The 15,419-nt window shown below is 52.2% G+C and overlaps 1 protein-coding gene across 1 annotated transcript; it reads right to left on the bottom strand.

Moving 5' to 3' along the window:
* Window positions 1-248: 248 nt before the first annotated feature.
* Window positions 249-15,101, bottom strand: LOC138833782 (muscarinic acetylcholine receptor M1). Its single transcript, XM_070032084.1, has 4 exons — window positions 15,087-15,101; window positions 14,403-14,718; window positions 13,845-13,938; window positions 249-2,796 (listed from the first exon to the last, which is right to left on the bottom strand). The coding sequence occupies exon 4, from the start codon at window positions 2,719-2,721 to the stop codon at window positions 1,339-1,341; it is 1,383 nt and encodes a 460-aa protein (XP_069888185.1). The 5' UTR covers window positions 2,722-2,796; window positions 13,845-13,938; window positions 14,403-14,718; window positions 15,087-15,101; the 3' UTR covers window positions 249-1,338.
* Window positions 15,102-15,419: the final 318 nt, after the last annotated feature.

Genomic DNA, 15,419 nt, shown 5'->3' with positions numbered 1-15,419 from the left:
TGAGCAGTTCATTTCACCTGGCTGCTCGCTTTCCAGAGGCCAGGTGTCCCTGGTGCAGCCTCCTCACCTGAGCCAGGGACCTTGGGATTCTGGATCGCACAGGCTTTGGTAGATCCCTCTCTAGGAACCACCTCAGGGCAGCAGCCCACATTCCACAATACTTGGGCCCTCCCTGCCGGATCCTGTCCTGGCCTTGAAGTCAAGGCCTTGAGCCAACACAGGGAGGAAGGTTGCTTAGTGCCTGCTGGTTAAGTGGTTTATTCACAGACTCAGCACACGCTGAGGATGGAAGGAAAGAACATTTGGGGCGAGGCTGGGCCTGGAGTGCAGGGTGGCTAGGAGGCCATGCAGAGGATGGACGAGGGGGAGCTCACAGGAGGAGAAGCTGCTGGCTGGGCCAGGCCTGTGTGGGGGCAGGGCTGGAGGCAGGCAGCATGCGGGAGGCCCTGACTAGATCTGCACAGAGCAGATCCATCCAGGTGAGGGCTGTGAGCCAGGAGGGAGGGCTGAGGTTATTCTGGAGGAGAGGGAGCAGGGTGGATGGGTGTGGAACTAGATAGCAGGCACCCCTTTCCCCCCCCCCCCCCCCCCGGGAAATGACAGTTAGGACACCTGGTGTCTGGTCCTGCTGCTGCCTTGCTCTGGGACTGGATGTGCAACCAGCTAAGTTGACCGGGTTTGGTACCTTTCTCTGGTTGATTACAGTCAATTGCTTTGGAAGTGTTCTGGGGGACATTTGTAAGGGGGGAGCTGGACACTTCTGGAGCAGGTGTCTAGGTCCTCGCTAGACATGTGGAGCCTTTGGGGGCGGGGCGGGGGAGTCTCCAGCGAGGGATCCCCTAGCTCTTTGCTTTCTTGGGGATGGGTGTCAGTACCCCACCGGAGCCCTCGATGAGGGGGCAGCCTCTCTCCTTGTACTCCGGGCTCCCTGCTGGGCCAAGGAAGATTGTGGCTTTAAACTCCTGGCCCGTCTTGCTGGCTCCTGACTTCCTGCCTAAACTCAAACAGCAAACAAGAGTGCAAAGCCCGGATCCTCCTCCCAGGCCTTCTTCCTGGTGAAGAGTCTATTCCCACACCACAGGGAACAGGAAAAAAAAAAAGCCAGTTCCCCGGGTCACACTCCCTGCCTGGGAATAGAGCAAAGTTCTGACAAGTTGGCAGGTCTGTCCCAGGAAGGTGCCCCAGGGGAAGCAGGGGAGCTGGGTGGGACCTGAGCAGGGGCCCTGGGTCTGAGGACACCGCCACCTGCCCACTTGCCACTGGCCTCTCCCTGGGGCTGGGGTGGAAGGATGCCAGGAGAGTGGTGGTGGGTGGATCTCCCTCTCTCCCCCCTCCCCATCAGCATTGGCGGGAGGGGGTGCGGTGCACAGAGCCGGGGCGTTTGGGGATCTTGCGCCAGCGTCGCTTGTCCCAGCGGCAGAGCAGCAGCAGGCGGAAGGTGTCCCGGAAGGCTTTGTTACAGAGTGCGTAGCACATGGGGTTGATGGTGCTGTTGACGTAGCACAGCCAGTAGCCCAGCTCCCACAGGGTCTCGGGGACGCAGTCCTTGCAGAACGTGGACACCAGCACCATGATGTTGTAGGGTGTCCAGGTGAGGATGAAGGCCAGCAGGATGGCACTCAGGGTCCGAGCCGCCTTCTTCTCCTTGACCAGGGAGAAAGTCTTCCGCTTGCTCAGCTGCTCCTTCCCACGGGGCTTCTGGCTTTTGCCGGATCGATCCCTCCCTTTCCGGGTGGGCCTCTTGACTGTATTCGGGGAGGTCTTGGGGGGCTGTTTGGTGGGAGCCTGGGCTTCGGGGTCCACCATGGGCATCTTGATCACTACTTCGGAGCCAGGCTCCTCTCCCTCGGAGGAGGTGAGGGACTCCATGGAGCCTTCGTCCTCTTCCTCTTCCTCTTTCCAACTGTAGGCCTGCAGCAGCCTGGGGGTCCGGCAGCATGGACAGCAGCGGCCGGGAGGGGTGTCTGGGGAGCCCTCAGCCCCTGGCTGAGATCTCTCGGAGCTGCTGCTGCTGCCACCCCCTTTGCCTGGGGTCTCGGAGCCCTGCAGGGCCGCCAGCTCCCGGGCCCGGTTCTCCGTCTCCCGGTAAATGCGCCAGTAGAGCGTGCACATGACTGTGACGGGGAGGTAGAAGGCGGCCATGGCTGTGCCGAAGGTGATGATGGGTTGGGAGAGAAACTGGATGTAGCACTCCCCGGCCAGTACTGTCCGCTTCCCTACCAGGTACTGCCAGAAGAGGATAGCCGGGGCCCAGAGGACAAAGGAAACCAGCCAGGCCAGGCTGATCATCAGAGCTGCCCGGCGAGGGGTGCGCTTGGCACGGTAGCTCAAAGGCCGGGTCACCGAGAAATAGCGATCAAAGCTGATGAGCAGCAGATTCATGACGGAGGCATTGCTGGCCACATAGTCCAAGGCCAGCCAGAGGTCACAGGCCAGTGTGCCCAGGGCCCAGTGGCCCATGAGCAGGTATGTGGTGTAGAGGTTCATGGAGAAGGTGCCAATGATGAGGTCTGCGCAGGCCAGGCTGAGCAGGAAGTAATTATTGACCGTCTTGAGCTCGGTGTTGACCTTGAAGGAGATGAGAACCAGCAGGTTGCCTGTCACTGTGGCCAAAGACAGGAGGCCCGTGGTGATCCCAATAAAGGCTACTTGCCAGGGACCCTTTCCCGGTGCCAGGACGGTGATGTTGGGGCTGACGGCAGGGGGCGCTGAGGTGTTCATGATGGCTGGGTGGGATGAGAGCCAGAGCCCCTTCCTCCAGTCACAGTAAGCGTTTCCTCAGAGAAGGGGCTTCACCTGTAGACAGAGCACATGAACTTCCATTGAGCCACTGGGCACCTCTGGTAGACCCGAGTGGAAGTACAGCCCTTCAGCCCTGTCAGAGCCCCATGGCAGACACCATCACCCTCCCTTATCTCTGGTGCCGACACACACAGGTCATTTCCAGTGCACTTTGCCAGCCACCAGGAGCTCTGCTAGCAGCATGGAGTAGGTTGGAGATCCTTATATCTGAGTCCTCATTCCAGCATCACCATTCATACGCTCTGCCTCACTTTTCTCCTAGGTCCCGTCTTGCTTAATTCATGTGGGCAGGAAGTGGGAGACTCAATTTTATTTGTGTGCCAGTCCTGGGGCTTGAACTCAGGGCCTGAGTGCTGACCTTGAGCTTCTTTTTGCCCCAGGCTACTACTCTACCACTTGAGCCACAGCTCCACTTCCAATTAGAGACTCACTGTATTTACACAGTCCTGCCAAATTGCCAAAGAATTTAACTTAACCTTATTAAAACCTTTGCTGACTGAGTAGATGCCAGACACACTGCTAAAGCACCTAATTGAATCACCTAATTTAATGGGGGTGCATTACTGGGAGGAGGGTCTTTCTTATGTTCATTTCATGGGAGGAGGTAGTAGCTCTAAGCCTTGGATACCATGACAAGGTGGTAAGTAGGATCAGAACTTAGTTTTTGCTTATACTGTGCTTGGAGAGCTCTAAAAGAGAGAGCGAGAGAGAGAAAGGGAGAGAGACAGAGACAGAGAGAAAGAGAGAGAGAGAGAGAGAGAGAGAGAGAGAGAGAGAGAGAGAGAGAGAGAGAGCAGCTCAGGGACAGCCCAAGGCCCTGAGAGATTCTTCCATCAAATATAGAGAGATGGGCTGGGGATGTGGCTTCGTGGTAGTGCTTACCTAGCATACATGAAGCCCTGGGTTTGATTCCTCTAGTACCCATAAACAGAGAAAGCCAGAAGTGGAGCTGTGGTTCACGTGGTAGAGCGCTAGCCTTGAGCGCAGAGAGGCTCAGGGACAGTGCCCAGGCCCTGAGTTCAAGCCCCATTACCAGCAAAAAATAAAATAAAATAAAAACCATACAGAGAGAGCTGGGAGGAAAAGCCAGAACTGCAGAGTAAGGGGAAGAGAAGGAAGAGGGGAACGAATGTGTGTATATTTACACCTGCACCTTCTTTCTGTGTGTGTCTACTGGAACTTTTCTCTGGCAGCAGCGGGCTGGGGGGGGGGGGAGTTGGGGGGGGGAGGGGGGAGGTCGTGCTGAGCCCTCATCCGCTTGGCGGTGCAAGCTGAAGAAGAAGCAGGCAACAGGGATGAAATGAAGGCCTCAGCTCCTAAGCTAAGTGTGTGGGAGGGGTTGGCCCCAGATGGGACGTGGGTGGCCCTCTTTCTCTCTCCCAGCTTTGTCCCAGCTGAGGAGGGGGTAGAAGGGGAACGGGAAGGTCCCCCAGACTTTTCTGGGATCTGGCATCTGGCCCAGAAACTAAGGCTGCAGGAAAGGAACAACTAGGGCAGCAACCTCCTGAGCGGGCGGAGGGTCCCATGGCCAGGCCAAGGCAGAGCCATAGTGATGAGTGACATTCCATCCGAGCCATGGCCTGGCTGCTTTGTGATCTAGGGGCTTGCTTCCTGTTCTGGGCTTCAGATACCCATCCACTGTAGAGGTTGGGGTCCTCCTAACCCACATGTATGGCCTTCAGGGTTTTCTTTTTCTTTTCTTTTTTTGTCAGTCCTGGGGCTTGAACTCCTGGGCACTGTCCCCAAGCTTCTTTGGCTCAAGGCTAGTACTCTATCACTTGAGCCATGGCACCACTTCTGGCTTTTTCTATTTATGTGATACTGAGGAATCGAACCCAGGGCTTCATGTACGCTAGACAAGCACTCTACCATGAAGCTACATCCCAAGCTCCTCAAGGCTGATTTTTGTTTTGTTTTGAACTTGGAGCCCAGGAGCTGTCTCTGAGCTCCCCCTCCCCAAGGCTAGTGCGCTTACCATCTGAGCCACAGCTCCACTTCCAGCTTTTTGGTGTTTAATTAGAGATAAGAGTCTCATGGACTTTCATGCCCAGGCTGGCTTTGAACCATGATCCTCAGGTTGAGCTCTAGCCTTGAGCTGAAGAGCTGAGGGACAGTACCCAGGCCGAGTTCAGGGCCCATGACCGACCAAAAATAAATAAGTAAATAAACATGATCCTCAGATCTCAGCCTCCTAAGTAGCTAGGGTGATGGGTGTGAGCAACCTGCACCTGGCAGGGTTGTATTTTTAGAACAATTTCAAGGAAGAGATTTTGAGTAAGGGCCTACCAAGCCCTGGTGTTCCTTGAGGAACTGGACCATCCTGTGGTCCTGGTCACAGAGGGTGTGGGTGGTGTGATCTGCAGTGTGGTGAGCCGTCAGCAGTTCACCAAGAGAGATGAGCTCTCAGTGGGAAGGAATAAGCACCTGACAGCATGAGCAAGGACCGTGGTTGTCAGTGTGTGCTGCTATGTCTGGACAGTTTCCTTGGGAGGAGACACATGTAACATCCCAGTGGAAGGACCCAACTTGGGGGCCTGGCTCAAGCAGCAGAGCGCCTGCCTAGTAAGCCTAAGGGCTTGAGTCTAAACTCCAGTACTGGAAAAAAAAAAAAAAGTGTTCAGCTTTGGTGGAACCAGTGGCTCACACCTAAGGCTGAGACCTGGAGGATTGTGGTTTGAAGCCAGCCAGGGTAGAAAAGTCTGAGAGACCCCACTGCCAATTAACTAGCAAAAAGTTGGCCTAGGGGTATTGTTCCAGGAGTAGAGTACCAGTTGTGAGTAAGCAAACCTAGTGAGTGCAAGACCCCTTGAATTCAAGCCTTGATTCTGTCAAAACCAAACCAACCAAAAACCTCCAACAAAACAAAACATTCCAAACAACTACAACCCCCCCCCAAAACAAAACAAAACAAAACAAAACCAAAAAAACCAAAAAGGCAACTCATATTCTGAAGCCAGACTGGATTTGAATTCAGGCTTCACTACTTACCGGATATGTGATTATTGCTAGTGATATAACTTTTTTTTTAATGCCAGTCCTGGGGCTTGAACTCAGGGCCTAGGCACTGTTCCTGAGCTTCTTTTGCTCAAGGCTAGTATTTTACCACTTGAGCCACAGCACCACTTCCCACTTTTTCTGTGTATGTGGTACTGGAATCCAACCCAGGGCTTCATGCATGCTAGGCAAGCACTCTACCAGTAAGCCACATTCCCAGCTCCCGATGTAACATCTTTATGTCTCAGTCTTCTTAATTGTACAGTGATAATGCCCATTAGCTTGTAGCTAATATCTTAAGAAATCATTGGGAGGATTAAATGAGTGAATAAATGTCAAATGCTTACAATAGTCTCTGACACCCATTAATTCTTAGTACATGTAGGGATAAACAAGGTTCTCTACTGCAATGTTTACTTTTATTTAAAGAAAAATCTATGGTTGGTGCTGGTGGCTCATGCCTATAATCTTAGCTACTTAAGAGACTGGACTGTGATCTGAAGATTAAGGCTCAAAGCCAGCCTGGGAAAGTCCACTTAACCACCAAAAAGCTGGAAGTAGGGTTGTGGTTCAAGTGGTAGAGAGCCCAGCCTTGAACAAAAAAGTTCAAGGATAGTGCCCAGCTGCTAAATTCAAGCCCAAGGCCCAGCATAACACATGAGTGCGAGCATGCGCGAGACAGACAGACAGACAGACACACAGACACACACACACATTTGTGGCCAGGTGCTGGTGGCTCAGGTCTAAATGTTAGCTACTCAGGAGGCTGATATGGAGGGATCAATGTGTGAAGCCACCATAGGCAGGAAAGTCTGTGAGACTTTTTATCTTTAGTTAACCAGAACAACAGCAACAAAACCCCAGGAAGTGGAGGTATGGCTTAAATGTTAGAGCACCAGCTTCAAAAACAAAAAGCAGAAAAGAGCATGAGGCCTTGAGTTCAAGGCCCAGTACTGGCACAAACCAAAGGAAAGGGCTGTGGCTATGGATACAGCACTTCCCTAGCATCAGACAGTCCTGTACCCAGAGCGGGACAGGTTGAGTCTGTGTAGGGGGCTGTAGCTCAACAGTGGAGCACTTTCCTAACATCTGTAAGACACTGGATTTGATCTCTAGCACTCCCTTTCCCAAACCTGAAAGTACAGTAGTAATGACTCTAGCTGACATTTAATGTTAATAGGGACTATGCCCCAGACTTTACTGTTATCTCTGTTTTATAGACAAGGAAGCCGAGGGTAAGTGAAAGCAAGAGAATGTGCCCAGGATCCAACACGGAAGGGAGGGGCTAGGCTGAGAGCCCAAGTAGCAGTCCCAGTAAAACTTCATTTATCAGAACTGATGAGGGGCTGGGAAGGTGGCTTAGTGGTAGAGTGCTTGCCTTGCATACATGAGGCCCTGAGTTTGATTCCTTAGCACCACATAAGCAGAAAAAGCCAGGAGTAGCGCTGTGGTTCAAATGGTAGAGTGCTAGCCTTGAGCTGAAGAGATGAGGGACAGTGCCCAGGCCCAGAGTTCAGGCCCCAGGAACGACAACAACAACAACAAAAAACTCCAAGAACTGATGACTGACTGGTGGCCAGGCTGGCGTTTGCCAATTTGCATTTTTTACCAATGTTAATTTATCTTGAAAGCTGAATGTTGTTGCATTGTCCCTTAACTAAAAGTCAGACCCTGGGCTAGGGGCTGTGACTAGGCCGAGGCTGTCCCCTGGGAGGCTGTTGGGAGAACTCCCCTTGAACATTTGTTCTGACCACCTGTTGTCCCTTTAATTTTCTGAGCTGAAGGCTGTTTAATTCCCATTGTACAAAAGGAGTAACTGAGGCCCAGGGAAAAGGAGGTAAGAAGGTCTCATCTTTTTTTTTTTTTTTCTTCTTCTTTTTTTTTTTTTTTTGCCAGTCCTGGGGCTTGAACTCAGGGCCTGGGCACACTGTCCCTAAGATTCTTTTGCTCAAGGCTAGCACTCTACCACTTGAGCTGCAATGCCACTTCCAGCTTTTTCTGTGTATGTGCTTCTGAGGACTTGAACCGAGGGCTTCATGCATGCGAGGGAAGTACTCTACCACTAAGCCACATTCCCAGCCAGAAGGTCTTATCTAGTTCAAAGTTTCCTGGCTCCTAGACTGCTGTCTCCTTCCCTGGTGCCATGGAGCAGCTACTCCATGGTCCCTGGGCAAAAGCAAAGCCAGATCAGGGGAGCTCTGTGGATGGAGAGGCTGCATCTCTGAGCTGCAGGGGCCTCTGTCTGCCTGGACACATTCAGGCTTCAAAGCTTGGACCCTTCATCCATCCCAGGTTAGGACTTAGGGTGTGAGTGAATCAGTCAGGCATTCATCTTGGGTACAGAATTTCAGGGGTGCCTCACCACTCAATAATCAAGAAACTAATATTAAAAAATAGGAATGAATGCAAAAAATTAATGATTACCAAAATGTCCAAGACAGGACCCAGCACTGTCTCACTTGTTTTACCTTTGTACATTTAGTTCTTGTTACCATGGAACTGTATTTATAAAAAGAGTCAGCCAGCCTGCGGGTCATAGTTTGTTATTTGATGATAAGTATATTATTATTTTTTCCTTCTTCTTGTGTGTTGGTACATGGGCTTGAACTCAGAGCTTCTGCCTCTTACTTGGCTTTTTCACTCAAGGCTGGTGCTCTACCACTTGAGCCATAGCTCTACTTCTGGCTTTTCCCAGTTAATTGGAGATAAAGAGTCTATATGGGCTGGTTTTGAACCTTGATAATTAGATTTCAGCCTCCCGAGTAGCTAGAACTACAAGCATAGCTACCAGCACCTGGCTTAATAATAATAATAAATATTACTACTACTAATAATACTTTTTTTCTGAGAAAAGGTCTCACTATGTAGCCCAGGCTGGTCTTGAATTCATCATCTTCCTGCTTTAGCCTCCCAAGTGCTGGGATTGCAGGCATGTGTCACCTGTGTAGCTTGTTATTTAATTTAAAAATGATATAATGTTATTTCTTTAGGTAAGTTCTTCCTTCCTTCCTTCCTTCCTTCTTTCTTTCTTTCTTTCTTTCTTCCTTTCTTTCTTCCTTCCTTCCTCCCTTCATTCCTTCTTTCCTTCTTTCTTTCTTTCTGGTGCTGAAGATGAAACCCAGGCCTGGGATTATATTCTACCACTGAGCTACACCTCTAGTCTCTGTGACCCACTCTTACATTTTGCTCCCTGGTATATATGCCCCTCACTAACTTTCCAAGTCTTGGTGCTGAAGCTTAGTGCTGTTCCTTCCTAACCACGTGCTCAGGAGTATCACCTAACCTTTCATTTCCGGGTTGTGTGCCACTCTGCCCTCCAATCTGGTCCCAGCTAATGCGCATGAGGTTCTGAAGTAGACATGCGCAGTTAAAGGCCTCTGCTGTTTTCCTGATCCACTTCCCATGGTCCCTCTAGCCTCCAGCCCCAGCCCTAGCCCCTCCCTGGTTCTCCATCTGCTTCTTCATATAATGAAGGAGTTAGAGCAGCTCTAACTCCTCCATTATATGAAGTCAACCCAGGACCACAGTGGCCTCTGCTGACCACAAGCTCTTGCTGGGCATTAGCTATGGCTGTGATGTATTAAACAAATGCTTTCAGGGCAGGAGGGCTTATGAGAAGAAGTAACCAGAGATCCTTAGAAGTGAAGCAGCTGGCCATCCTTTGCCTTGCTGGCTAAGAAGACCTTCCAACTCTCTTAATTAATATCAGTCTTGGGGTTTAAACTCAGGGCCCTTGTTCTTGCCAGGCAGGTGTTCTAATACTTAAGCCATGCTCTCAGTCCTTTTTGCTTTAGTTATTTTTAACATAAGGTCTTGCTTGCCTGAGCTGTGATTTCCCCCTATTTAAGCTTCCCATGTAGTTGGGACAACAGACATACATCATCTCGCTCAGCTTTTATTTCCTTTTGTTTTTTTTGCCAGGCATGGGGCCTGAACTCTGGGCCTGGGCGCTGTCCCTCAACTCTTCAGTGCAAGGCGAGTGCTCTACCACTTAATTCACAGCACCACTTCTGGCTTTTTCTGCTTATGTGGTGCTGTGGAATCAAACCCAGGGCCTCATGCATGCAAGGCAAACGCTCTACCACTGAGCCACCTTCCCAGCCCCCTCAGCTTTTCTTTCTTTCTTTTTTTTTTTTTGGGTCCGGTCGTGGGGCCTGAACTCTGGGCCTGGGCACTGTCCCTCAGCTCTTCAGCTCAAGGTTAGCGCTCTACCACTTGAGCCACAGCGCCACTTCCAGCTTTTTTCTTTTTCTTGCTTATGTGGTGCTGAGGAATTGAACTCAGGGCCTCATGCATGCAAGGCAAGCGCTCTACCACTGAGCCACCTTCCCAGCCCCCTCAGCTTTTATTTCTTGAGCTGAGGGGTCTTATGAACTTTTTTGCCTGGACTGGCCTCAAACTTTTCTAAGATCTCAAATCTTTCTAAGATCCAGCTTCTGAGTAGCTAGGATTACAGGCATAGCCACCAGCCTTGGGCTAACTTTATTTTTGAGTGGGGATAGTAGAACCTATTGCACAGAGTGCCAGTTTTGAATGAAAAAGCCAAGCAATAGCGCCCTAATACTGAGTTCAAGTCCCAGTACTGACACACACACACACAAGAAAACCCCAACAAACCCTGCATGGGTGTGGGGGGTACTGGTTCAAGAGGTGGGCAGTGGGTTGGGGGAAGACTCCCCAAAGTATGTATGTATATATGATCTTGTGGGCTGATCTTGGACAAATCACTCTGACCTGGGAACCCCTTGGAATGGATGCTGCAGACTCCTAGCACTTAGTGTTTGTGTGTGAGGGTGTGTCTGTTGCTGAGCAAGACTAGGGAACGGTGGGGGCGATTCCATTGCTTTGTCAGGATAGGATGAACCTCAGTTCTTGGAGGGTGTCATGTCTGGGGTCACAGGAAGTTGTGAAGGAAGCAGGAAGAAGCTTTTCTGCCCAGGACTGTGGCCTCCTGATGAAGACTACTGGGAGCTTTTTAATAACATTACTACTATTATCATAGCAACTGCTATTTACTGACTGCCTGAATATACCAGACATGGCTCTATGCATTATGTACATGATTTAATTTACCTGTGACATCTCCTTGTGCAATACGTTCTATTACTCCCAATTTGGAAAAGAGGCGACTGAAGCTCTAGACCTTGAGACCTTATAGTACAGCAGCAATGACAGCAGGATTTGGACCTCATGGGTCTGTGCCTGAGACCCTTCCCCGCTAAAGCTGTTCGTGAGAGCATGGAGGAAGGGCTCTTTATCTATCTTGACGACTTGGTTAAATCTTAGTTTGAATCAGTCAACAATGAGGAATCAGTCTTCCCTTTAGAATCAGGCCTATGTGTATTGTGTGTGTGTGTGTGTGTGTGTCTGTCATCTATCCCTGTGATATAAGATGACAGCACTGGGCATGGGGGAGGACTAGCCACGGCTCTGAGAGAGAGAGAGAGAGAGAGAGAGAGAGAGAGAGAGAGAGACAGACAGACAGACAGACAGACAGACAGACAGACAGACAGACAGACAGACAGACAGACTGAGGCAGAGAGACAGAGAGAGAGAGGCAGGGTAGGGGCTCGGTTTGCCTCATTTGCTCCTTTCTTGCAGGGCTCAGATAATAGTTGCTCAATAAGTATTTGTGGACTAACTATATAAATGTGTACATGGAATCTTCCTTATTGACTTCAGGCTCCAGAGCATGACAATGAGCCTGTGGGGTGTCAGGATCAGCTCCATAGCAGGGTCTAGGGGCTCCCCCTAGGTTCCGATAGTCCCTCATCTGCCATGGCTCTATGTTTTCTCTGTGCATTGATGAGGCCCAGCCTGGCCTCATTACAGGAGAAAAACAACCAAGGGAATCCTTATCTGTAAAAATGGACCAAGGTTACCTGACATGCAGGGGAGCCAGGAGAGGTCTAGGATGTGTATGGATGTAGGATGGAGCCTGTCCTGTCATGGGTGTGTGTGTGTGTGTGTGTGTGTGTGTGTGTGTGTGTGTGTGTGTGTGTGTGTGTGTGTGTGCGTGCGTGCGCGCACGCGCTTGGGCTCAAAGAGTTAAGGGATGAAGTCAGAGTCCATACCACCAGGCTGTTGACCACAGCGCCCTGGACCAGTCCCTCGGGGCGGGGATCTGGCTGGTGAGAGGAAGGGGGAGGGAAGAGGAGGACTAGGGGAGGCAGGAGAGATCCGCCTTCCTGTGCCTTAGTACTGGTGGAGGAGTAGAGGGCAGATTGGGAGGATGGCGGTATGCTAGGGAAGAGATTGAGGAGAGCGGCATGGAGCCATCTTGTCACTCTAAGCCTGGGTGCTGGCAGAAAATCCTGACTGGGGCACAGGGAAGGTCTTGCGTGGGCACTCCTGGCCACGCCTCACTGGTCTTTTTTTTTTTTGTTGTTGTTGTTGTTTTGGTACCATTACTGGAGCTTGAACTCAGGGCCCAGATGAGCTTTTCTTTTCTTTTCTTTTCTTTTTTTTTTCTCAAGGCTTTCCTTCTGTCACTTGAACCACAGTTCCACTTCTGGCTTTTTGGTGGTCAATTGGTCATATGAGTCTCATGAACTTCCCTGCCTGGGTTGGCTCCAAACCTGGATTCTCAGAGCTCAGTCTCCTGAGTCGCTAGAATGATAGGAGTGAGCCACCAGCACCCAGCTTCTCACTGGGCTTTGTTGCTGGTGCCTTGGCTCAGAAACCAGCTTCCCTCTCTCCCTCCCTGGGTTAAGTTTTCTCTGATCCATGAAAGGTGCACACAACTTCCAGCCCTGATACCTGGCCTTGGGAAGGAAGGAGGAGACAAACAGAATGAATCCTGTTTTGAGGGCCAACTCACCAGTAGGGGTGCCAGGCTGCCCTGTGGGGGGCAGCAGGTGTCATCTGTTAAATGCTTCGGAAATACACTGCTGGACTAGAAGAGGTTCTTTGTCCTAGAACCATTGCCAAATCTTTTGCACCCAGGATGGACCTTCACCAATGGGCTATCTTTAGCCAGATCATGGCAAAGCCTGGTCCTGGGCAGGCTGGATCCTGGATTTCTCTAGGCCTGTGTGACACCCTCATCCTCTTCTTTATGTACCCCAGATCCTCACTCCTTGTTCTCCCCTCCCTTTTCCCTTTCTTCTCTCTCCCTCCTCCCCCATTCTCCTAGGCATCACCATGGCATCACAGCAGAAACCCAGGGAGATTCACCCACCTCTTCCCCACCCGCCCGCCCGCCTGCCTGCCTGCCTGCCTGCCTGGAGCCCAGGCTTCTGCCTTCCAAAGCTTGCTGCACCCCCTTCTCCACCATTCCATCATCTTGCTCATGGAGGTGGTAGCGCAGTGTTGTGCTGAGAATGAAGAGAATAGGGACCAAGCCCCAGGTGGATCCCTAGATCTCCCGTCCGTGACCATGAACATGTCTGTTCCCCTTTCTCAGCCTCACTTTCTTCATCCACACAATGGGCAGGCTCCACCTAGCCCCCTTCCTTGATGCTCTGAATGTCTCATTGCATCCAGGATCCAGTTCTCAGATTTCCAGCCACCACCCAGCCCAGTGAGGGAGCCAAGAATCACACCTGCTGTTACCCCCATTGTACCATCTCCTCCCCTTTCCTAGCTCAGCTCGGATCATTCTTTGCCTAAGTCGCTGAGGTCAAGAGGCAGAGCACTCCGAGAGACGGTCTCACTGCCAGAGACTCCCAACTCCCTCCAGCCAGTTGAGGAGGGGGCTCCGGGTCCGTCTGGGGAGGGTGGCAGGTGTGTTTTGTGGGAAGCGAAGCACTCTTAGACTTAGTGGGTGCTGACAGCCCCCTCCCACCTGGGCAGCTATCTGCCCAGGAGCTGGCAATAGAATCAGAGCGCCCGGCCCCACCGCATCCCCACATAGTACCATCTATTGCCTGGTCCTGGGCCCTGTGTGTCTGTGACATACTAAAAACATAGGGAGGGGCCTCTGCGCCAGGCACATGTCAGGGCCACACACATTCCCTGGCTGGCATGGCTGTCCATGTGCTTATTGTCCCCAAGGAGCCTAGGGGCTCTCTGCCTGGTCTCTTCCTGGCTTCTGGCCCAACACCCACCTTGGCATCCAGCTCATCCATCTGGTCAGCAGCTTGGTTCAGTCCATCCTGGGGGGGGCTGAAGGTGGATTGGGGTGGTGGGATTTGGAGCACCCTGAGGAGAGAAGGAGGTACTGGGACTGGTGCCCCCCCTCATAAAAGGGGGGAGGTCAACCTTCCACAGGATGCTAGAGCTGAGGGCTGCCTCCTGCCTTTTCTACTCTGCTCTTGGGGTACTGGGTGCTCTGTGCCCACTCCATCGTAGCCTAATCCCCTTTGGGCTCCAGGTCCAGTTTCCTAACGGGAGGGGGGGTGCTCTCCTCTGCCAGCTGAAGCCCAGAAAAACATCAGATGCATCCACTCAAAACCAAGAGATGGAGGGTTTGGAATGGCAAATGTCCAGTCCTACCGAGCCCTCATGGCCTCCAGACTTCGCCCACTGCCTCCCTTCTCCAGGGTGCACCCCACTTCTATCTTAACCTGGTCTCTGCTCTTGGGGACCCTGCTTCTCCTGCACCCCCCACCCCATTCCCTCCGGGCTCAGCAAAGCCCCTCCCAAGCCCTGGAAAATGTACTCACCATGGGGTTGGAGAAGGGTCTGTAGGGTCTTTAGCTCATCTGTGTCTCGGGGGCCGGTGGTGTCTTCTGGGACCCAAACACCTGGCTCCCCGGGGGGAGCTGCGCCCTGTGCCGGCAGCGGGAGAGGCACAGCCAGTGATTGGCATGTCCCACCCCCTGGCACGCCAGCCTTGAGGGGGGGGAGGAGGAAGGGAAAGAGAGGGAGGGAGGGAGGAAAAGAGAGGAAAGGAAGGGAGGGGGAGCTGTAGGGAAGCCTCAGGCAGCATCTGGGGTTGGAATAGGTCCTGGAGTGTGTCCCTCTCATCCGCCAGGGCACCTACTTTGAACCCCATGAGGGAGGAGGCAAGACATGAGGAGGGGTGAGCCCAGAAGGCTAAAAGTCCAGGATGGGAGAGAAGGCGGATACAGGGAGACAAACACCCACACCCACTGCGCGCACGCACGCAAACACACACACACACACACACACACACACACACACACCCAGCACAAAGGCACACTCTGTTTCTCTGGGCTCTTTCCCCTACTCAACCTTAGAGCCCCTCCCTTCCCCCCCCAAACTGTGTGCACCAGGTCCCAACACCCATGCCCTGGTATTCACATGCCCGCTTCATTCGCACGCACACATGGTTTCTCCCACGCGCCCACGCGCCCACGCACCCACCCACCCACCCAGCCACACACCCTGCTCTTCCTCCCTGCTGCAAGGAAGCTAGATTCCTTCTGTTTGGAAATGACACATTGGGTCTCACGTGAGAGGCTCTAACTTGGAACAGCCCCAGAGGGCTGACGCACCTGCCCTAGGGCTGGACGTGCTCTAGCGGCTGTCTAGGTCTGCAAAGCCCTGGGACCAGGGTATCTGGGTGTCTGGTTGGAGGGTGGGGGATGAGCCTGGGTGTGCGCTCCTTGTGCTGTGGCGATCTGGGCATGTGTGTGTCCCTGTGTACTCAGGTCACGCTGCGGCCGGCTTGCATAAATGCAGGTGGGACCCTGTGGATCTGAAGGCAGGGTGCGTGC

This window comes from Dipodomys merriami, unplaced genomic scaffold (genome assembly GCF_024711535.1).
Source record: "Dipodomys merriami isolate MVZ:Mamm:240054 unplaced genomic scaffold, mDipMer1.0.p SCAF_21, whole genome shotgun sequence".
NCBI lineage: Eukaryota > Metazoa > Chordata > Mammalia > Rodentia > Heteromyidae > Dipodomys > Dipodomys merriami.
Note: the sequence above shows the minus strand (reverse complement) of the source record. Positions and strands in the feature narration are given on the sequence as shown.

What these genes read in the sequence shown, in the direction of transcription:
- LOC138833782 (XM_070032084.1), bottom strand. Translation starts at nt 2,721, where the DNA reads ATGAACACCTCAGCGCCCCCTGCCGTCAGCCCCAACATCACCGTCCTG.